This window comes from Zea mays, chromosome 8 (assembly GCF_902167145.1).
Source record: "Zea mays cultivar B73 chromosome 8, Zm-B73-REFERENCE-NAM-5.0, whole genome shotgun sequence".
NCBI lineage: Eukaryota > Viridiplantae > Streptophyta > Magnoliopsida > Poales > Poaceae > Zea > Zea mays.
Window position 1 is genome coordinate 149,012,552 of NC_050103.1, and position 22,697 is coordinate 149,035,248.

At 46.1% G+C, this 22,697-nt stretch overlaps 3 protein-coding genes across 4 annotated transcripts; 1 reads left to right on the forward strand and 2 right to left on the reverse strand.

The window, feature by feature from the left end:
* Positions 1–200: 200 nt before the first annotated feature.
* LOC103636097 (protein SGT1 homolog) lies at positions 201–15,127 on the forward strand. The gene is made up of 10 exons (NM_001425482.1): positions 201–442; positions 8,077–8,146; positions 8,249–8,373; positions 8,632–8,761; positions 8,993–9,089; positions 9,170–9,235; positions 10,420–10,558; positions 14,496–14,578; positions 14,667–14,771; positions 14,858–15,127. The coding sequence occupies exons 1-10, from the start codon at positions 280–282 to the stop codon at positions 14,963–14,965; spliced, it is 1,086 nt and encodes a 361-aa protein (NP_001412411.1). The 5' UTR covers positions 201–279; the 3' UTR covers positions 14,966–15,127.
* Positions 4,663–7,850, reverse strand: LOC118473151 (aquaporin NIP3-1-like). 2 transcript variants are annotated; one of them, XR_004852139.1, is made up of 2 exons: positions 7,719–7,850; positions 4,663–7,055 (listed from the first exon to the last, which is right to left on the reverse strand). XR_004852139.1 is itself a non-coding variant. In XM_035961846.1 (2 exons), the coding sequence occupies exons 1-2, from the start codon at positions 7,770–7,772 to the stop codon at positions 6,812–6,814; spliced, it is 246 nt and encodes an 81-aa protein (XP_035817739.1). In that variant the 5' UTR covers positions 7,773–7,824; the 3' UTR covers positions 4,663–6,811. The 2 variants fall into 2 exon arrangements, 1 of the variants encoding a protein (XP_035817739.1); XM_035961846.1 differs by having other exon boundaries at positions 4,663–7,003; positions 7,719–7,824.
* Positions 15,128–15,657: 530 nt separating the features above from the next.
* LOC103636098 (WRKY transcription factor 22) lies at positions 15,658–17,355 on the reverse strand. Its single transcript, XM_008658464.3, has 3 exons — positions 16,779–17,355; positions 16,483–16,608; positions 15,658–16,283 (listed from the first exon to the last, which is right to left on the reverse strand). The coding sequence occupies exons 1-3, from the start codon at positions 17,225–17,227 to the stop codon at positions 15,809–15,811; spliced, it is 1,050 nt and encodes a 349-aa protein (XP_008656686.3). The 5' UTR covers positions 17,228–17,355; the 3' UTR covers positions 15,658–15,808.
* Positions 17,356–22,697: the final 5,342 nt, after the last annotated feature.

Genomic DNA, 22,697 nt, shown 5'->3' on the forward strand with positions numbered 1-22,697 from the left:
CACAAAAGAGAAAAAGAAAGAGAGAGAAAAGCACAAGAAGCCCAATCCGCAAGCTGCAAATGATGCAGCTAAACCCCGGCCCGCCCTAGCCTCGGCCTCTAACTCATCGAACTCTCTAGAACCTCGCGGGCCATTCAAAAGGCTGCGCCGTTAACCCCATCCCTTCGCCTGCCCTGCCCACGTGGCCACGTACGAGTGACCTCGATTATTCTGTTTGCTCTCGTTCAAGTCATCGTCTGGTCGCGTCGGCAGCAGACGCCCAGAGCCGGAGGGAGCGCCATGGCCGCGTCGGATCTGGAGAGCAAAGCCAAGGAGGCCTTCGTCGACGACGACTTCGAGCTGGCCGCCGAACTCTACACGCAGGCCATCGACGCCGGGCCCGCCACTGCCGATCTCTACGCCGACCGCGCCCAGGCGCACATCAAGCTCGGCAACTACACTGGTGCGGGCAGTGCCTCCCCCCCCCCCCTCCCCCAACCTGATTCGATTGCTTGTGCGCTGACGTGTGAGGACAGTAGTTCGACGAGCGAGCGTGGGTGTTGTTGAATAATTAGACATTTTACATATTCAATTCCGAATGTAAATCATGATCAACGATAAATAGTCTAGGTGCACAAGTAACCTATTATCTAGCGATATAATTATAAAAATACAGCACATCTCTATCATAACAGATGAACTGAAGTATATCTCTACCATAACAGATGAACTGAAGTATAAAGTCAAATTAGATAATACGTACTGATCAGACATCGATAATTTCGAAGCAGCAGGGTCATTCGAAGCAGCAGGGTCGATGAGAAGAACACGAGCAGTCACGTGAAGACGTTTCCCAAAAACCTTATTCGTCCTCTTCCGGTGCAGAATCTCGAAGGCGATAGGTTTCAGAGACCTGCTCTCCCGATCGCAGATGCACGTCGATGCTTAGGATGAAGAGGACTACGATGGCGTCACAGCTGTAAGCAGAGGCGAAAACCTAACTTAGGTTGGGATGGGATGTTCTCTGGCAATGGTTGGTAGACGCCTTATATATGGTCATGTCCATGAACCGATAAGCTCGCGATCCGATACGATCGTGATTCGATAAGGTTGCGATCGAATAGCTATCTCCCTTGCCACACATGGGCTTTTATAATTTTCCTAAGATTTAATTGAATTTCTCAATTGAAATTGAGTCAAGCCCATAAATCCAACATGTGTGAATGTAACCGCAAGGGTCTGGTATAGTGTTGTGCGGCTTTTAGGCCGTCTTCGGCGGATCGTGTAAAATATGGGACGTGACACTGTAGATAACACTATTCGATACTATTTGTAGAGTGAAGTTTGAAATAGTAGATGAGATAGGAGATGAATAAGGGATCTACTAGAGATGGCCTTAGAAGGCTAGTTTGATTCACTGTTTTGTTGTTGTAATGAGCTCGCTCGTGGCGATTCTAGGGTAGGGTGTGGGAGGTCAACGTCGACCTTTGGTGTAGACTTGGGCGATGAATCATCCGATTTGAATTTCAAAGAGGGCACTAGATGATTGGTGTTTCTGAAATGGCCGATTAGAGTTGAGAATATGATTAGCCAGAGTTTAGTTCGTTGTTGTATGTTGTGTGTACTGTGGAGTATGAAGATTCAAATTGCGTGAAATGTCCATGGCTAATTAGGACATGTACAACTTTGAGCACTTGTATCGGGTTTCTATATATAAGAGACAGCTAACAGATGGTACGATACAACCCTGAGCCTCTAGTTTATAAATATAGTGAAGACACAATATATATAGAGAGTCACATAGAGACAGTCTCTTTGTGAAGACTGTCTCTGGTACTTTTTTATTTAACCTCCTAAAAACCTCGCAAGAGAACCCATATTCAATGGATTGTACATGCCCTTATGTTTGGGATATAGCTTTGAGCCGTGCGTTGCAATGTATATTCTTAGTGCCCTACTTGTCGCTTTGATGTGTGCGTGACATGGTTATTAAAGCGGTAAAACGTTATGAACCAACTTTGTAACATTTAAACGAATGTTGAAACGTCTTTTCAGACTTGGCATAGAAATTCAAATATAGAATAAGTTCATACATAAGTTGAGTTCACAAACCAATATAGAATCAGTACTCACCAATATGGTTGAGCAAATAGAGATTGAATGATTGATTCACTGTTGGGCAATATGGTTGCACAAAATTAGTACTCACGTACTCACCAATATTGATTCCACAGTTGAGTAGGTCTCCTGTCTTTGGCAGTTGGGTGTAGTGCAGGTCTCTTGTCTTGGCCGCAGGTTTGCTGTGGGCGCAGTTCTTGGCCGACGGAGAAGAGGAGGACGGCGGTGGCGGCCGGTTGTGCCTCCACGGCTGAGCCCCACAGCGGTTGGCAGAGAGCGGCAATTGGCTGAGGAGAGGAGAGAGGAGCGCAGCGTGCGTCCAGCGCTGGCCAGTGGCCACCTAGAAAATGCTAAAGGCCCAAGAAAGGCCTAGGACGGGTAGAACGTGTAAAACACCCTAAAACGCTATTAGGACACTTAAACGACGTTTAAACGCTCGAAACGGACGTTCTACGCCCTAAACCTAAAACGCTCGGACGTTCCAAATTTTAATCACGTTTTCTCGCTTAAACGACGTTTAAACGATGTTTAAACGACATTTTAATAACAATGGTGCGTGATACGTTTTATCCAAAGTTCCCTAATTGTTGGGTCGCAATGTGTGTTGTAAGGCATCCGCCTAGTCCGCTACTATCGTGGTGCTGTGCATGTTTTTAGGTATGCCCCAAGTTCCTTACCAGTTTCATTTATGTGGTTTGTAATGTGTTACCCCTTGTTTCTTGCTTCATTGCTATGCTTTTTTTTGTTGTTGCTCCGAGAGTTTCGGGTGAAATGTGTGTATACATGTGAAATAGTACAACTCAATTGGTGGCTTGAGGGGTTTCAGCAGCATGTTGAAGAAGTTGTGATGACACAGTGATTTGGAAGGATTTAGATTGTATTAATCTCTGTTGGTCTTAGTATGGGGTGAGGTCATTTTGTTGTATGAGTCTCTGGAACATAGTTTTTAAGGCATTTTCGCCTAGATGGTAAGGCGCTCCAGTGAGGTAAGGTGTCCTCCCCGCCTTGCTTTGTCACCTAAGGCGGGTGGGAGAGAGGCTAGCGCACGATGGCTGGCGACGGAGGCACATGAGAGAGGGAGAAGCGGATAGAGAGGCTAGCGCACGATTGTAGTGCCAAGTAATTCATTCTGACCACATTCTGCAGTTAAATTTGACCAAAAAATGCCTCCTATTTTATATATTTTATATAGTTGTATACCATCTTTAACATTGGTTTTCTTCTAGTTTCCTCTCTCATCCTAACTGTACATCCATACCAGCATCCATACCAGCAGTTTCCAAAATAAGAAACTACATGTTGATTTGCTGTCATTATTGTATTTGTTTGCAATAAGAAACATAATGCAAAGTTTGGCTATGTCTGAATCAGTAGTAACCATAAGAAATGCATGGTGTGGTAGTAATAAGATGTGGTGTGTAAAGTTTCGCTTCGGTTACATGTGAATCATTATAACCAAATTACTAAAATAATAAACTACATGGTGTTGCCATTGCAACTTTTTTTGTTTGTTGTAACAAGGAAGTCTGCATGAAGTTTCTTTTTAGTTTGTAGTGTTATTCATGTTAGAGTGGAATGGATGGATTAATTTATGGATAATATTACATATATATCAGCCACTACCGAGGTTTCCTCCATAACCCTAATGGGTTGTACATCTGCTAGGCTCTAGGCCCATAATACTTGGACACAATCAACCATACAATAGCACACGGTCTAACACCTCCCATACACGAAACTCTAGCCATAACAGATGTTGAGGCTAGAGCGAAACTCTGTGAACATTGAGGATGGAAGTCTCTTAGTGGAGATGTTAGCAAACTGCGAGGTCATCGAGATGTGCAGGGCATGAACGACCCTAATAGCAATGTGCTCCTGAACGAAATGAAGATCGATCTCAACATGCTTCGTGCACTGGTGCTAGACAGGGTTGACAGAGAGGTAGATGGGACTGATGTTGTTGTAGTAGACAAATGTACTCCTGGTGAGGGGGCTATGAAGCTCCTAGAGGAGTTGGTGCAGCCAGCTCGCCTCAGCCACTCCATTAGCAACAACCCGATACTCAGCCTCAGCACTAGAGCAGGAGATCACGGGCTGACGCTTGGAGGAATAGGAGATGAGGTTGTCCCTAAGGAACATCGCATAGCCAGAGGTAGATCGATGAGTGCCTGGGCACTTGACCACTCAACGCCGGTGTGGTCAACCAACTCATGTGTGGAGTGTCGAAGGAGCATGTAGTCGACGATACCCGAAAGGTAAAAGACGATCCGCTTGACAACGCTCAGGTGTAGGGATGGCAACGGGTCGGATTCGGATCGGATATTGAAAATATCCGCCCACCGACATATCCATGGTCATAGATAATATCCACCCATGACTATATCCGCGGGTAGAAATTGATATCCATATCCATGCCCATCGGGTTTCGAATATCCATTGGATATCCATCGGATATGGTAAAGAACCATTTTCAGCAATTGAATACCATAATTAATCAAATTTCTTCCTAATTCAACATCATACACAACTTAAAATTTCATAAAAATTTAAACAAATATACATGTCCTTCAACAAGCAACATTCTCAACATGACAAAAATACATGTCTACATGTCTCAACATGAAAACAAATACATGACAATCAATATTGATCCGATCCGAGTGTAGTGTTGAGCACTTGAGCTAGCGCTATAGTAGCTGTGTTTGAATTTTTTTAGTCAATGATAGTAGAATCATGTTCATCCTGGCAATAATGGACTAATGGTTAATTTCGGATATCCAACGGATTACCCGCGGGTGAGATTTAATATCCAAATCCATGCCCACTTTATCTCGGATCGGATACGGGTCTAACCCGCGGGTCAAAAAACATATTCATATCATTATCCGTCGGGTCGGATATCCGACAGATATCCAAATCCACGGATTAAATTACCATTCCTACTCAGGTGTGGCTCTCCGGGGTCATGCATGTAGAGACGAACATGCTAGATTGCATATACGATGTCGGGCCTAGTGAAAGTAAAGTACTGAAGAGCGTTGAAAATGCTCTGTCTCTCTAGTATGTAGGGGGGTTGTTGACAGGGGAACCATCATCAGAGACTTTTATATGCATGTCCATCGGGGTCGCACATGGCTTGTAATCCATCATATACCAGCGCGCGCCAAGATATCTAGGGTGTACTGACGCTGGTGAAGATACAAACCATTCGAGTGAAGCTCGACAACAATCCCTAGCAAGTGGTGAGAACCCAGATTCAGATTCTTTATCGCGAACTCATGTTGAAGGGCTATGATGATCCAATGTAGGATAGGAGACTCGAAGAAGAGGCAGTGAGGACAATGTCATCAACATACAAGAGGAGGTACACAGTGTCACTGCCACATCGGTAGATGAACAAAGATGTCTTACTTAGCCTCAACGGATCTCACTCAGAGCAAATAAGCGACAAATCTGTTGTATCAAGCTCTGGGGGCCTGCTTCGGACCATAGAGGGACTTGTTGAGCTTGCAGACCATATCATCGGTGGGCTAGCAGCAATAGATGGTCTCTATAAGAGTCCCAGGAGGAACACATTCTTGACGTTCATCTAGACAAGCCAAGAATGGGATACGAATAGTGAGAGAACGGCACAGACGGTAGAAGGCTTCACCATTGGACTAAACGTCTCATCATAGTTAGCTCCAGGGTGCTGAGTGGAGCCTCGGAGAACCCAACGAGTCTTGTACCTGTCCAGGGAACCCATCCACCTTCCTCTTATATGTCCAAATCCGCTTGTCAGTCACCACATTGCCACTTTGTGGATGTGGCACAAGTCCTAGATATGGTTGGCAAGGAGGGCCTTGTACTCCATAACGTGACGCTAGTGAAGATTGGTGAGGGTGCTATGAACATAAGACAACATTGGGGAGACAGACAAAGAGGATGTCGTGGAGAGTACAAGGCGAATGACAGGGTGAAGAACCCCAATGGCTTGTCGAATCATCATCTGGTGGATGTGGTGAGGGTCATGGTGAAAAAGAGGAGGATGATAGATGTCTAGCTAAGCCTGGGAGCAAGGCGGTGCACCCGCTCGGGCACGTCGATGATAGACATGCACAAGGTTGTTGCAGTGGGAAGTGGTCGGCGCTGCAAGGGCACCGTCGATGAGGTCGTGGTCAGGGAAGTCAGGGTCGAAGTCGGTACCGTTGGGGTCACCGGTGGTTTGGTTAGGGCTGACGAGGTGGCACACGACTTGATTGGGAATGACAGGATAGCCTAGGGGAATTCGAGGGCACATGGGCCGTATACAGGAGTAGTGTGGGTGAACCTACATGTGAAAAAACAAAGGTGGTGGACTAGAGGGATCCACAAGGTTAGGCCCTGTTTGTTCCGGATTATAATATGTCCGGATTATATAATCCAGTGTAAATGATCTAGTGCGTAAACAAACACCTAGATTATACGTCTAGATTATATAATCTAAAGCCTAGATTATAATAATCTCATAATCTCCTCAAGAGTAGCTTATTTGAGATTATTTTTGGCAAAAGACCCACTACCAATGTTTATGTTCATAAAATTACAACGTTTACCATTCTTTTCCCCCCCAACGCACGCACACAACCTTCCTTCCCCCAACACAGGCTTCTCCTTCGGTCCTCCCCCAAACCCTTCCCTGCCTCAACTCACCTCCATGGATGACAGTCTAGGCAATGCGTCGTGCCCATGCGCGTCAGCGGCGGAAGCTGCGCGGCATCTCATCGTTCTTGTCCTTGAGCTTCACCGTCTTGCACATGGTGGTCCTCGCCAGCGTGCCTAGCATCAGGGCTGAAGGGCTGATCGCGCCACCGTACTTCTGGTTGACGATCTGCGCCGCTGTCGCGAAGAAGATGAGGATGAAGGTGCCCACGAAATTGGCGCCCAGCTGTGCAACCACCACACGCAACATGTTGCATGTCCATCATCAGCTACAGGAACTACATTGTTTACAATTCAATTTCAATTTTCTGCGTTCAAAGCAACATGCCATAACTATAAAAAAGAAAACACAAACAAGGGTATTGTTGCCTTGTCTCAAAGATCAATAACCCGCATTCATATAATCTGGACAACCAAACAGCTACATACATATTATAAGCCGGATCGAGGACGATTGAAACTAGGGACCAAATGTTCTAGACACACCGCCTGCGCGTGGAGGTTGGCGATGACAACAACCTCATAAGTCACGTGGGACTCTACCAGCTAGTACTCCAAGGTGGGTCTGCACTAGAGGGACCACCCAATTAGCCCTGAACATCTGCAAGCAAACGGGCGAGGGCATCAGCAGCAACACACTCCTGCTTTCAGGTAAGGGCAGTAGTCACCGCCGCCTTGGCAACGACAAGCGAGATAGAGTGGGTGGAGTGAGCAGTGACAGCGTCAAGGGGGAACAGTCAGCAGTCGATGGAGGTCCGTAGGCGGTATGAGATATAAGGCTAGGTGCCCAAGTGTGGTGTAGACTGTAGAGGTGGGAGGGGTGGTGCTGCAGGGTGCCGGGTCCGCCGACGGTGCGCCAGAAGGCCGCACAACTAGAGGCATGGAGCCAGACGACAGGAAAAAGATAGGAGCAGAGGCCGCGGTGGAGGCATAGCTCTGACCGGGAAAGGAGAAGTCCCAGGGGCGTCGACGAGGAGAGGGGAGTCACCAGCCATGGTAGCGGCTGCCCAGGGAGGCTGGCGGCTAGGGGAAGGGGAATAGGCTATCTGATACCATGTTAGGGTGGAATAGATGGATTGATTGATGGATAAGATTACATATATATCAGCTACTACTGAGGTTTCCCCCCCTAACTCTAATGGGCTGTACATAAGCTGGGCTCTAGGCCCATAAAACTTAAACACACAGTCAGCCATACAATAGACACAGTCTAACAACTCATACTACCATCATTGGCTTCCATATTTGTTTTTAAACAGAATAAATGTATCACACTAAAGGAATTAACTAAACTTGCAGAGGCTGTGGCAGATGCTAACAAAGCAATTGGTCTTGATCCTACAATGCATAAAGCCTACTACCGGAAAGGGTTAGCGTTACTCTTCATTTTTCAATTAAAGTTATACATGAACACTTCCATAATCCCCTCTGCTACATTTTATCTATGTAATAAGTAATTTATTGTTTACAGTGCTGCATGCATTAAGCTTGAAGAATACCAAACTGCAAAGGCTGCTCTTGAGTTAGGTTCTTCCTATGCACCAGGCGATTCAAGGTTTACCCGTCTATTGAAGGAATGTGATGAGTGCATTGCTGGTGAGCAAAATTAACTTCAGAAGTTAGTATATAATACAACAGTATGTGTGGGGGTATGTGGTGTGTGTGTGGGTGGGGTGGGGGGGTGGGTGGGGGGATTGGGTATGCAGTGTGCCACATGCTATTTTCTGACTATTTATGTCCACTTAGCTGCGTTGCCTGATAAATGTTCGCAGCAGCCTTGTAGACTGGAGAATGATTTTTTTTTTCAGTTTAGTCGTCCCATACTATCTGCCCTGTCATTTGGTTTGTGTCCAGAGGAATCTAGCCAGGCACCAGCAAAGAATGTCGAGGCTCCTGTAGCTGCTACTGTTGAGGACAAGGAGGATGTCGCAAATATGGATAATACACCGCCAGTGGTAGAACCCCCAAGCAAACCTAAATATAGGTAATTAGGGTAAATTCCTAGAACTCTTTGAACCACCTAGCTCAGATTGAATGCTATGTAATCAAACCACTTTATTTTGTCCCAGTACAGATCTGTTTACTGATAAGCATATTCTTGTTTGTGGAGCCATACAAGGAGGAAAGAAAAATGCTTCTCTCTTACTGAAATTAATGTCAAGCATGAGTTGCTAGCTTTTTGCTAAAGTTTTCTCCTAAATAATTTGTGATGCAGGCATGACTACTACAACAGTGCCACAGAAGTGGTCCTCACAATATATGCTAAGGGTGTTCCTGCTGATAGTGTAGTCATTGATTTTGGTGATCAGATGGTGTGTTTTGCTCATTATTATCATTGTTCTTTCATCTTTGTCTTTTTTACTGTATTCACTAATCTTGTTTCTCATTTTAGTTGAGTGTATCCATTGAAGTACCTGGTGAAGAACCGTACCATTTTCAGCCCCGTCTGTTTTCTAAGGTAACCACTCTCCTTGTTATTTTGATGTTTTTACTAGTACTTGTGTTCTGTTACAATGGTGTAAGTTACACTGTGTAACCTATAGTTAGCACCTTGCCTTCAAGACAAGGGTCAGATACAAAATAGAAATTTATTTATGACTTCTAGCTGCTGAACCTTGACCAAAGGATCAAGAGTGGAAAATTTAAATAACCTTAGAAACTCGACCTGCCTGAGCATTGTATTAATGGGACCTTACGCAGGTCGAGAAAACCCTCGAACCTTTGCTCTACCCGTACACAGCGGCACCATAGCTCATGTGAGAACGACTAGGACTAGGCCTTAGCCTTGTTCTTGTTGTGGGAGAAACGAGAGGATTTTTTTTAACTTCAGTCTAAAATTCACTCCCATGGAGAGTCGAACTCGAGTTCTATCAAGGCACCTAACCAACTCAGCTAGAGGCCCTTTCACAATAACCTTAGAAACAAAATAAAGCCACATATAAGCTTCATTTTACCTTTTTTCAACTTTATAAACACAGGCAATGGAGTTTTAAAGCAAGATGTTGTTTTTGTTAATTTAAAAGTATTTAGCAGGCCATGTGCTCAATTGTGGATGTTTGTGGTTAATATTATACGCCGTGAAGTTCAACAACCTGAATTTTTTGTGATTTAGCTAAAATGGTTAGCTAATAACACATAATAGCGTTTCATTCAAAGATTGGGTTTATACACATCACTGTCTTTTTTTTCTTCATGTATAATGCAGTCAATACATTTTTTCGATAATTTCATCAATTTTTATAAGCATATGATGACTTAAATTCGTGAACTCCAAAAATTGCTTCAACGACACTTGTTGACTTGTTTTTGGCTCTTCACTTGGTAAATAGTTTTGAATGCTAGTATAAAATTTATATATATAGGTTTCAAAATGATCTTTCGGAAGTTCGTGAAAACTAAGGGGCTGTTTGGTTTGTTGTCTAAGGCGCCACAATGTGGCTAACTTTTCTACCTAAGGTTAGTTCTTCAATTCGAGCGACTAAGCTTAGGCAGATTGTAGTGCCTTAGGTAGGAAACCAAACAACCCCTAAATTAGTAGTGCCAATACAATTATGTTTCTGGACTATTTGTAGTTATCTGATTAGCTTACTGAATATCGTTTATTTACGTGTTAATAAATGTTTTTATATCGTTGGAAATCAGATTATCCCTGAGAAATGCAAGTATCAAGTTTTATCCACCAAGGTCGAAATACGCCTTGCAAAAGCTGAGCAGGTGACATGGACAACCCTGGATTATAGTGGAAGACCAAAGGCTATTCCCCAGAAGATAAGCACGCCAGGTAATATCTTTTAGAACTATTGCCACTCATTATGTCCGAATCTATAGTTAGGAAACTGTGGTCATGATTTACTGATAGGTCATCCTGGAGATGGGTCAAAACATAGGCCATAATTCGGAATTTTCTTTAGTTTCTCTGACAATCTTGTGGTTTGCTGTATGTTTTTGTATGGAGTATTTTAAGTATTTCTACCTCTTTACCCTTCCTTTGCTCAGTTCCATATCATTTCCCTACCTTAGATTAGTGTGGACACTGCCCTTGAAAGTTGAAACTAGTTTCGTGCCTGAACCCTGAAGTTTATAAGAGTAGATATCAGAATGGTGGTGCAGTTAGATGCAGTTAGATTAATGGAATGGACTGGATGTATGAATGATGATATCGCCATTGAAAAGGACTTGACATTCTAACATACTCCCTCCATTCCAAATTATAAGACGTTTTCCTAAATACATTGATTTTATTATGTATCTAGAGATAGTGTATATCTAAATGCGTAACAAAATCCATGTATCTGGAAACCCAAAACATTGAATATTGTAATTTGGAACTGTTAGGAACGTAGGGAGTACATGATATTCATTACTACGGCATATTAGGGAAATTATGGTCAATGATGTACCATATCATCGTTCAAAAGGACTTAGACATACCAACATACATGATATCATTACTATGGCATATTAGAGAAATTACGGTCAATGGTGTTTCAGACGGTCGATGTTCTCCGCTAATTCATTATTGTGACATACTCCCTCTGTTCCATATTAAAATTCGTTTTAGTTAATTGCTAGATTCATACAATACTTGATGTATGTGTTTTATATATGTGCCTAAATTCATCATCATTCGATTGAATCAACAACAACAACAACATAGCCTTTTAGTCCCAAGCAAGTTAGGGTAGGCTAGAGTTGAAACCCAACAAGATGTCACCAAAAGGAGAAAGAGAGGGAAAGGGGAAAAAACTTTGGGAACGTATCTCGTGCTCACGCGACGTCCGTGCTCATGTGAGCACTTTAAATCGTGAGTGTTCCTTCTTAATCCAAGGATCAGGCTGCTGGCCAGGAACACTCATCGTTGAGGTGGGAGGGCTTAAGTGAATAAAAAGCACTAATCGTTGGATTAAGAAGGAACACTCACGATTTAAAGTGCTCACATGAGCATGAACATCGCGTGAGCACGAGATACGTTCCCAAAAACTTTTGAGAGCACTAAAAGAAAAAAGGCCTAATCACGGTTCGGGCACGTGGATAGCTTCTTTCCAAGCACTTCTATCCAAACATAACTCCATTGGGATATTCCATTCCTTCAAGTCCCTTTTGATTGCCTCCTCCCATGTCAAGTTTGGTCGACCTTTACCTCTCTTCACATTATTGTCCCGTCTTATGATGCCTCTATGCATCGGTGCCTCTGGGGGTCTTCGGTGGACATGACCAAACCATCTCAACCGGTGTTGAATAAGCTTTTTTTCAATTGGCGCTACTCCTAGCCGATCGCGTATGTCATCGTTTCTCTCTTGGTCCAATCTTGTGTGCCCATATATCCAACGCAACATACACATCTCTGCGACACTTAGTTGTTGTATATGTCGTCTCTTAGTAGGCCAACACTCAGCCCTATATAACATAGCAGGTCTAATCGCTGTCCTATAGAACTTGCCTTTCAACTTCTGTGGCACTCTCTTGTCGCCTAGGACTCCCGATGCTTGATGCCATTTCATCCACCCCGCTTTGATTCTATGGCTAACATCTTTATCAATATCACCATCTCTCTGAAGCATCGATCTCAAATAATGGAAGGTGTCCTTCTTTGGTACTACCTGGCCTCCCAAACTTACATCTCCAATGGCCTCACTAATTGTAGTACCAAATTCACATCTCATATATTCGGTTTTGGTCCTGCTAATTCTAAATCCTTTTGACTTTAGGGTCTGACGCCATAACTCTAGCTTTCTATTTACTCCTTCCCGGCTTATCTATTAGAACTACATCGCCAGCGAAAAGCATACACCAAGGGATATCTCCTTGTATATCCCTCGTGACCTCATCTATCACTAAGGCAAATAAATAAGGGCTCAAAGCTGAACCTTGATGTGGTTCTATGTTAATCGGGAAAACATTTATATCATCATTCGTTGGAATATAGACATAAAAAGTTGGAGCTAAAACGAATAGTATTTTGGGACGAAGGGAGTATTACAGAAATTATGGTAAATGTGTATCATAGATTGTTCATATCCTTTGCCCTAATTCAGCCATTTCAAGTATTGGTTTGCCAACAGAATCAACATAGGCATGTTGCTGCTTATGATTTAAGTTGGAGAATGAAACCCTAACCCTAATCAGGGTTGGGAGTGTATATATATGGCTAAGTGATGTGGGCCAAGGCCCATTACAATGGAGACATACACAGTAACGTAAACAACACTCTAACACCCCCCTGTAGTTTCAACTCTATCATGTATAGATGTTGAGACGAGAGCGAAACTCGATGAAAACACTCGACAACAGCCCCTTGGTGAAGATGTCGGCGAACTGCAACGTGGTGGGGATTATGAGGACCCGAACGTCACCAGCGGCGACATGCTCGCGGACGAAGTGCCGGTCGATCTCCACGTGCTTCGTGCGCTGATGCTGCACGGAATTGGAGGAGAGATAGACCGTGCTGATGTTGTCGCAGTAGACGAGGGCGGCATGCTAGAGGGGGCTGTGGAGCTTCTGGAGAAGCTGGCGCAGCCAGGAGGCCTCGGCCACGCCGTTGGCCACAGTGCGGTACTGCGGTACTCGGCTTCAGCGCTGGAGCGAGAGACGACAGGCTGGCGCTTGGCGGCCCAGGAGACGAGGTTGGCGCCCAAGAATACGACATAACCAGAAGTAGAGCGGCGCGTGTCGGGACAACCAACCCAGTCAGCGTCAGTGTAGACCACAAGCTCCAACATCGGGGAGGGTCAAAGTAGGAGGCTGTAGTCGAGGGAGCCACAGACGTAGCGTAGAATCTGCATGAGAGCGGTGAGATGTGGCTCCCGTTGGGTGTGCATATGCAGGCACACCCACTGAACGACGTAGGCGATGACGGGCCTGAAGAAGGTCGGGTACTGGAGGGCACCGACCAAGCTCCGGTAGGACATCGTGTCGGCGACCAGGGGCCTGCTATCCTTAGAGAGGCGTGGAGCAGGGCTTGCAGTCGGACATGTCAGCTCGCTCTAGGATGTCGATGACGTACTGGCGCTGGTGGAGGAAGAGACCCTGAGGCCGGCGCTCGGCGATGATGCCGAGGAAGTGGTGAAGGGGCCCTAGATCCTTCATCATGAACTCCCGCTGAAGGGCGACGATCATGCGTTGTAGAAGGTCGGTGGTGGATGTCGTGAGCACAATGTCGTTGACATAGAGCAGGAGGTAGACGGTGTCGTCGCCGCGCGAGTAGATGAAGAGGGATGTGTCTAACTTGGTCTCGACGGAGCCGATGGAGGCCAAGTAGAAGGCGAAGCGGCTGTACCAAGCCCGTGGCGCCTGCTTGAGGCCGTACAGGGAGCGCTTCAGCCGACAGACCAGAACCGGGCGAGCGGCGTCGATGAAGTCGGTGGGTTGGCTGAAGTAGACTGTCTCCGTTAGAGTGTCGTGGAGGAAGGCATTCTTGACGTCAAGCTGATGGATCGCCAAGTCGAACATAAGACTTGAGGAGTGCTACTCAGACCATCTAACCAACTCAGGTAGAGGCCCTTTCACTGGAGTGAGGCTACTAATTTGAGTGTAATGGTTGTGCACATAGTTTTGTACGGAATCCCTTTTGTGGTTCATGGATGGTCTTTACATGATCTATATTTGAGATGAACAGATTTCTGTAGATGATATTGACCAATTAACAATCTGGATTATTTCTTCATTGAACGGTCTTGCATTTCTTATAGACACATTTTATTTGTATATATATTCTGCAGCTGAAACAGCCCCAAGACCTTCATACCCATCTTCAAAGTCAAAAAAGGACTGGGATAAACTGGAAGCTGAAGTAAAAAAGGAGGTTTGATCAAGATGCCCACTTTTAGGCATCACTTTTACTTCAGCAACTTGGGTTTCTCAAATATGAACGGTGTTTGTGTCGGCAACAGGAGAAGGAAGAAAAACTTGAAGGTGATGCTGCATTGAACAAGTTCTTCCGTGATATCTACAAGGATGCTGATGAAGATATGCGGAGGGCCATGGACAAGTCATTCGTACGTGATCGTTGGCCCAGCTAATAACGCATTTGGAACCAACTATATTTTATGTCTATACTCACGTACCCTTGCTGTTCCTGCAGAGGGAATCTAATGGTACCGTTCTCTCAACCAATTGGAAAGATGTTGGATCAAAGACGGTGGAAGCGAGCCCTCCTGATGGTATGGAGCTCAAGAAGTGGGAAATTTGAAGTTTGGACTGCCCCTCTTGTAAATCCAGGTCTTGGAAGTTATGACCTAGTTCTGTCCACCCATTTGGTGTCGTAAGTTTGGTTAAGTGTGTGTGTGTTTTTGGTTCAGCTGTCGTTCGAGGAAAAGCTATTGTAAGTTGTGGACTGTGTAAAAGCTGCAATAGATTGTGGGTTGTGAAAAAGGTGTATGCTGTTTAATTTAAACAAGCATAAAACTTACACGTGTCTCTATTTTTTCATTTTCTTGAAACCTGCAATTGTTCTCTAGTTTCATTTCGCTATTTTAGAAAGTAGAAAACCAACAAAAAACAGGATCTGCAATAACTAAAAGTAGCTGCTTCTGACAAGCAGCTTCTGGTTTCTACTTTTTTATTTCTGGTTTTTACTTTTTGTTTACTGGCTTCAAAAGCAGCTTAACTAAAGCCTATGCGTTTGTAACCTTTCTGTCTAGCGTGTCTGAGTGCTTCCTCTATTGCAAATTGCAGTTACATCGCCCTACCTAGGGTAGGTTCGGTTTTATCTAAACCGGAGGGGATTGAATCCTAATCGAAAACCTCCGAGAGATCCGTCGTTCGCCAAAGTTGTTTTCAGTTTGCTACTCGTATTATCTTGTTATAGGCAACCGTATGTGTTGATTTTCACTGAACGTCAGTTTGATGGAATATACGTGAGGAATACTAACCACATGAACAGATACAAAATAAGCTATTTTAAGACTATTTACTTACATCTACCATATTCTACAAATAAACGTACCCAGCTGGTAATGCTCGCGCGTGCCTGGGTGCGCGCGCGTAGCAAAACAATCAGCCGCTATGTGTATGAACATGGGAGCATGTGGCGTTAAGGGCAAATTTTCTGCGGCCGCCGCCGTCCCAGTACACCATCTTCCTCTATGACGTGCTCGAAATCGAAGTCGCCGTCCACGGGCGCCAAGAGCTCGTCCAGGTCCATCTCCGCGGGCCAGAACTCGTCCTCGTCATCGACGGCCGCTATCTCCTCGCCGCCAAACTCGCCGGCCATTGTTGAATTCGAAGTCTCGTTGTTGCCAATGCCACGCTCTCGAAGGCCGGCCGCTTTCTCGACTGTCTGGCCCTGCTCGTGGCTACTGGGAGAGGAGGCCGCGCTGTGCAGCTCGGTGGCCGCGCCGGACGACGGCTTGTGGCGAGTGGTGCCCGCGAGCGCGTTGAGCTGCGCGGGCACGGGGTGGCAGTGCTCGGCCATGTACGTGACGATGAGCACCCCGGGCTTGGCTGGGCTGCGCTCCACCAGCTTCCGCGCCGTGCACCCCTTCATGCTGCTGCACTTGTAGTACCCCCTGCGGTCACAGATTCGAATCGCAACGGAGCATTATTAGTTCGGTGAGCCCTGCGGGTCAGCGCCTCAGCGGCCACAATGTCGACTGCAAGCACGCACTACTGCTGTCGAATTGTCTTGTGGCTGAATTATCAAAGCTCCTAACACTAGCAAGCACGCAGTATGGAAGGCGAGGTCAAAGTAAAAAACAACGTAGTTACCGCGGATAAGGCGAGCCCTTGATGGGCTTTTGGCCATACTTGCGCCACGCCCACGGGTCCGGCGACGACGAGCTGCCGTCGGCCACCGGCATCTCGCGCACCACCTTCTTCAGCTGGCTCTTCTTGCTGTCATATGTCATACGACAAGCAGGGAGGAAACGGAAAGCAATAAGCCATCGCACTTCATTCTTCTCTAACCAAATCATGCGCGCGCGCAAAACAAGTCTAAATAAAAAAAGGAATCTTGCATAAATGGAGCTGAGCGCACAGCATCGGTACGGCTACGGTTACGGTACCTTCTTTTCGGCCGCGGCGTGCGCGCGCCTGGCTTGCGGCGTGGCGACGATGCCCTCTGCTGCACCCCGGACGTGGATGCGGCCCCCGCGGGGAAAGAGATCATCACCTCACTCCCGTGGCCGCCGCCCCCCACGCGCGGCCTCGGCGACGGCCGCGCGACCGGCAGCAGGAACGGCTTGTGGTCCGAATCCAGGTACTCCAGGTCGCACAGGAGCGCCACGGGCGGCGGCGCCCGTTCCTGTCTCCGGGCAGACACCGCCGGCGTGGCACGCGCGCCGCCGGGCACCCGCTCCGGCGCCTCGTCTCCCCTCGGCGCCGCGGGTGCGGTGGCCGCGTCGGCGGGCTCCGGCGGCGGGCCCGCGTGCGCGACGCCGCCGCAGCTCCTGACGACCGCCTGCAGGTCCCAGTCGTTGAAGTGCTCCGCCATGCGCAGCAGCACGTCGCGCATGAAACCACGACCGGCTTCGACGAGGCGGAGGGAGGGACGCTGCTCCTGACCGTATGCGGGGGACTGGCGAGCAGGGGGTGGGGTGGGGTTGACTTTTGGAACTGGTAGTCCAGTAGGGCCCCACGGCCCCCAGCACGCGCGCATATATGCGCGTAGTATATATGTGTATTATCTACTATACGCGTGAGAGTATTTGGACGCGCAAACCCGGGGCAGTCCGCATTGACGCGGCACGGCGCGGGGGCTCAACCTCGTGCTCAAGTGCTCAACCCGAACTTGCGATAGGATGCGATGAGAAGTCAACCCGATGCAAGCGGTGGACACGGAGGCAGGCAGGCAGGCAGCGGCAGCCGGCAGGGACAAGCAAAAAAAAAAAAAAAAGATCACGCCCGGATTTGCATCCTTACCCCTCGGCGAGCGCATTTTAAAAAATTGTTGCGGCTGGTTTCTGGAAGCATGCTGCTGCTACAGTGTCGCCAAGTACACCTGTCAAAATGGGGGCGGTCCGGGGCCCTCGTCCGTCGTCGTCGTCGCCGCCCTTGGTAAGCTTTTTCGTGTCGTTCTTTTGACTCTGCTCCAAATGTCAAAAGGGAGGAGAGAGATAGAGCTGGGAACGGAAGATTCGAGCCCCCCTCCCACCCGTGCCATAAAAGAAGGCTGCAGGCCGACCGAGGCGTGGGAATAAACCGGGAATTATAATACGATGATGACGAAGAATCGTTTTTACAGTTGCATCCTCTTTTACTAATTCAATATATTTCTTTTTCAGTCCCCATGATTGGTCGCGCTTGACTGCAGGCGTCAGTTATTCTCGGTCCGATCTGATCCTGCGCGAATGTCAAAGGGCAGAGATCTGCACTGCTGCATGGATCCCGTAGTTTATGAGGCCCTTTTGGTTTTGGACACGAAAACGACGCGCGCGCCGGCCCGACGCCGGACGCTATAGTTGACAAAAAATATGAAGAATTGTCGTTCGAAAATTCATGTGTAGCGTGATTTAAACAAATTATGAAGAAATCTTATCGAGTTTTTTTATTTTTCCAATTTATTCAGCATTTCCAGTTGGTAAATCGACAAATTGAATACCGTTTTTAAATTTCAAATCTCAAACCGTTCAGGAATTGCGAAATTTGGCAAATTCCGAGCGGCTTCCTGATTTTTCGGTGATCACCGCGAAATAACTGAGAGTCTTTTAGTGAGCAGATCTGAAAGCATTTACACTGTGTTTATATCCTAATGTTCAATTATTTGATCTTGGAATTTCTCCTTTACAACATAATACTTAATGTCAATGTGTTTAGCAGTAGCACTTGACTTCTTGTTATAGAAGCAACATATTGTTGGTTTATTATCTCAGTATAGCTCCAGTTGTTTTCATATGTTGTCTACCACTTTTTAACTAGGTACAAACTTCTTAAGGCACATACCATGCCATGTTGCCCTATAAGATGCAATAAACTCGATATTACATTATGAATGATGTGGTGATAGTTTGTTTTGAGCTTTTCCATGATATAGCTCTTTCTCTGAGTGTGAATATGAAATCAATCATGAACTTTCTATCTTCTTCACACCATGTACAATCCAAATCTGAGTATCCTATAATATTAAGGCTAGTTAATTTTATGTATGTTAACATGAGACTGTTTATGCCTTGCAAATACTGTAAGACTTTCTTAACATTTTTCTAGTGTTCTATCACTAGATTCTTATGAAAACTGCCAGATATTCTGGTGGTTATGAACGAGAACATACTTGAGCATATATTATGCTTTCGATAATTAAAGCATACAAAACTGGTTTCATTTGATCAATCTCGTATTGCTTCCTAAGGCCTTGATTACTCCCCAACTTATCTCCCTTGTCTACTAGAATGCTGCTTGATGAGATTCCTTAATAGTTAGGGCCTATTTGGTAGGGCTTCGACTTTTTTAAAAATGACTCTGGCTTGCAGCTCCTCCACACGAGCCAATGCTTTTTTAATAAATTGTTTAGCAAAACGAGTCCTCTTGTATTTTTATTTGATATATAAGGTAAATATCCATAGTGCAATGTGTAGCCATTTGCACGGATACCTTATGTGTGTACTTACAAATAATAGTTGAACAATTTATGGCCATGACAAATTATAAAGACTGATGACCAAATAGCCTGGCTGAGATCGGGAGCGAAGCTAGCAACAAAATTCCACCAAAGCAACATGTAAATATCTCATATCATATACAGTAAATATTAACCAATTTACTAATAAAATTTGTATGTACCGGATTAGGGATGATAATGAATCGCGATCTAAATGTTTCTTCATAATTTATTAGGATCCTATATTATTTTTAGTTTAAATATGAATAAAAATATAGTATGATTCTAATCTGATACTTACATTTTACGGTGTAAAATTTAGAACGTATTGTCACCCTAACCGTTGTGCCTGCGCACCAGGTAACCATAACCCGGCGTCGCCCCGGGCTGAGACATGGGGGCGAAGGCCGGTGAGGGGCCACGGCGGTGGGTGGAGACTGGAGATGCAATGACGGGGTGCAAGCCAGTGATGTCGGGCGGCGAGCGCTGGACGGGGAGTGGGAAAGGGGCAGTGGGACAGAGACAAGACTGGGAGCGGAGGGAAGGAGCTGGTCGGAGCCAATATTTTGTGGCTTTGGCTTCTCCCCCAAAAGTATCATGTCGCTTAAGTGTTCTTTGTTGAGAGCTATTTTTTCGGAAGGAGGGCTCCTGCTGATGCCAAATAGGGTGTTAACGAGGAACAAGAGGCATCTATTTCAGACCAAACATTATTGTGGGTCTGCTGGTAACATGAGGATCAACAAGTTAACAGAGAACATCCAAACAATCTTTTTCCCCTAGGCATGCAGCAGCCACAGGTTCCATCAAACATGCGTGATATTGACTGAATTGAATGCAATGGATGGTCTGGGCCCTTCAACCAATTCAAAAACTGTTTTTTGACGGAAAATCAATTGAAGCAACTTGATTATCAGTCGGTGTCCATACTGATGGAACCCGTGATATGAAGTTACGAATGGTTCTCCATGAAACACCATGTTTACATCCTTGTCTCGCCTCTTGAAAACCCGAAGCTACGATTCTGTCTTCATGCGCCCGCCGGCCCGCGATGCAAAACCAGCCGCTTTGACAACAGCACGCGATGCATGACGAAAACGAAAGGCATCTATACTGCCAGGTTGATTCGCTTCACGATCGATGCCGCCTGCAACTACGATGGGCGATGGCGGGCGCTAGCTCTCTCCCTGTCATGATGATGAGAAAAAGAAGGGTCCCCGGCCGCCCTTAGCTTGCAACTTGCCGATGGAGATGCGACGGCCCTTGCACACGGCCGAGAGCGAACTCGCCGGTGCTGTGCGCAGCGCTACTGCTGCTGAGCGCCGATTGCGAATTCTGGGAGACGTTGCAGTGCAGTGCAGGCGCCTGATCGAGTCGCCAAGGGGCCTTGGCCAGCTGCTTGCTGCTCGCGGCAGCGAGGTTTAATTTGCATGGCCATGGAGTGGCGGCGGAATCTTATACTCGTGCATCAGTGATGCACATGCTTGCTCCCGTCAACATGTACCCCTCCCCCTCCCGCTTTCCAAGGAATCCTCACGTCGTCGTCATCACCAACTACACTACACTATCTCGTATTCTCGTGCAAAGGTTTCGAATGCAAAGTGAAAGTGTTAAATTTGCGAACTCGGAATATGTATAGCTGATCTCATGTATTCGCACGTACGGCGAGAAGGCATAATAAGCAAAAGTCTTTTCCATCGTGCTCTTTTTCTTTCTCGTAGCTATATAGTAACTGTTGAATAATTAGACAAATTCTAGATTAAATTCCGAATATAAATTATGACTAAATCAGAAGAACTAAAGTAAAAAGCCAAATCAGGTGATGCGTACTGATTAGACATACTGATAGATGGCGCGCGCCGGAATCAGCAGGGTCGACGATGTCGAAGCAGCGAAATAGCGAAATCAGCAGGGTCGACGAGACAGAAGATCACGACCAGTCGCGTGAAGACGCTTCCCAAAAACCTTATTCGCCCTCTCCCGGTGCAGGATGTAGAAGACGAAGGGTTCCGGAGACCTGCTCTCCTGATCGCAGATGCACCTCTGCGGTCGGGACGAAGAGAACTAAAAGGCGGCTCAGCTATGAAGAGAGGCGAAAGCGAAACTGGGATGATCTGGAGGCCGGCTGCCGGGCTCCTTTTATAGGTCCGAGTCCGCGACCCCCGATCTTATCCGCCCACGAAAATTTCGCGTTCAGTTGAGATTTTATAGCGATCGGTTAGGATAAGCGTAACAGCCAAGTAACCAAAAAATCAAACGGCAAAAGGAAGTCGCGCCCCCGCAAGGCGAGGGGCCGGATTTCGGCGGACCATTCACGCGCATGTCGTGCGCCCGCGCCCTTCGCCCCGGCCAGGCCAGGCAAGGCGAGCGAGCGCGTGCGCGCGTGTGGCTCTCCACACTCTCTCCTCTCATCCATGACTTGGAGAGTGAGTGTGGCTTCCATATTTAAGCTAGCTCTACTCCACTAGAACTAGCAATATGGTGCTATTGGTTCAACCTATTTCCCTAGCCATACACTTATATGGGCTTTTGAGATTTTCCTGGGATTTATTTGAATTTCTTAACTGGGCCTAACCCATAAATCCTAACAATCCCCCACCAGATCTCAAATGTCCATCTGCAGTTTTCGCCACTGTTCACTACTGTTTAATATACTAGTTTTTCAGCAGAGACTGTTAGGTTGAACTTCCGCCTAGAACTCCAAGCTACACCAACCCACAACTTGGACAATGGACTATGCCTTGAATTGCAAGTTTTGCGTGAATGGGTTTCACTTGAAGTCATGACCAGTACTTGGCTACCAGTAGTCCCCTTCTCGGGTGGAGCATATACGTTGTGCTCCAAGGTCTCTTCATGAGTTTACTAGAGATCACCCAAATCTCATAGACTGCGACTTTAGACAGTCTAACTCATATAGGTGTGTTCTTTCAAAGAATGTTCTGCAGGACAACATCTTCGCTAATACAAGCCAACAGAACACATTAAGGCACAAAGCCAACCTGCCTTACAGCATTTGAGAGTATTGCATCTTTACTTAGAGAGGGTCAAAGGTTACTCTCCTCAGTTCACCAATGGCTTGTTCCTCCTAGGACCTAATTCACGGGATCTCCGACTGGGTTTCCACCATGGCAACTTATATGGGTCTCATACCCATCTCTCTTGATGCGATTTCTATCACATTACATGGTAGTCCCTTGGTAAAAGGATCTGCCAGATTTTTATCTGTTGAAATATAAGTCACACTTATAACTCCGGAGTTTCTCAACTTTTTGACAGACTTCAATCGTCTTTTGACATGTCTTGATGACTTTCCATTATCCTTAGAACTCGTCACTTTAGCAATCACTGTCTGATTGTCACAGTTCATAAGAATAGCTGGTATTGGTTTCTC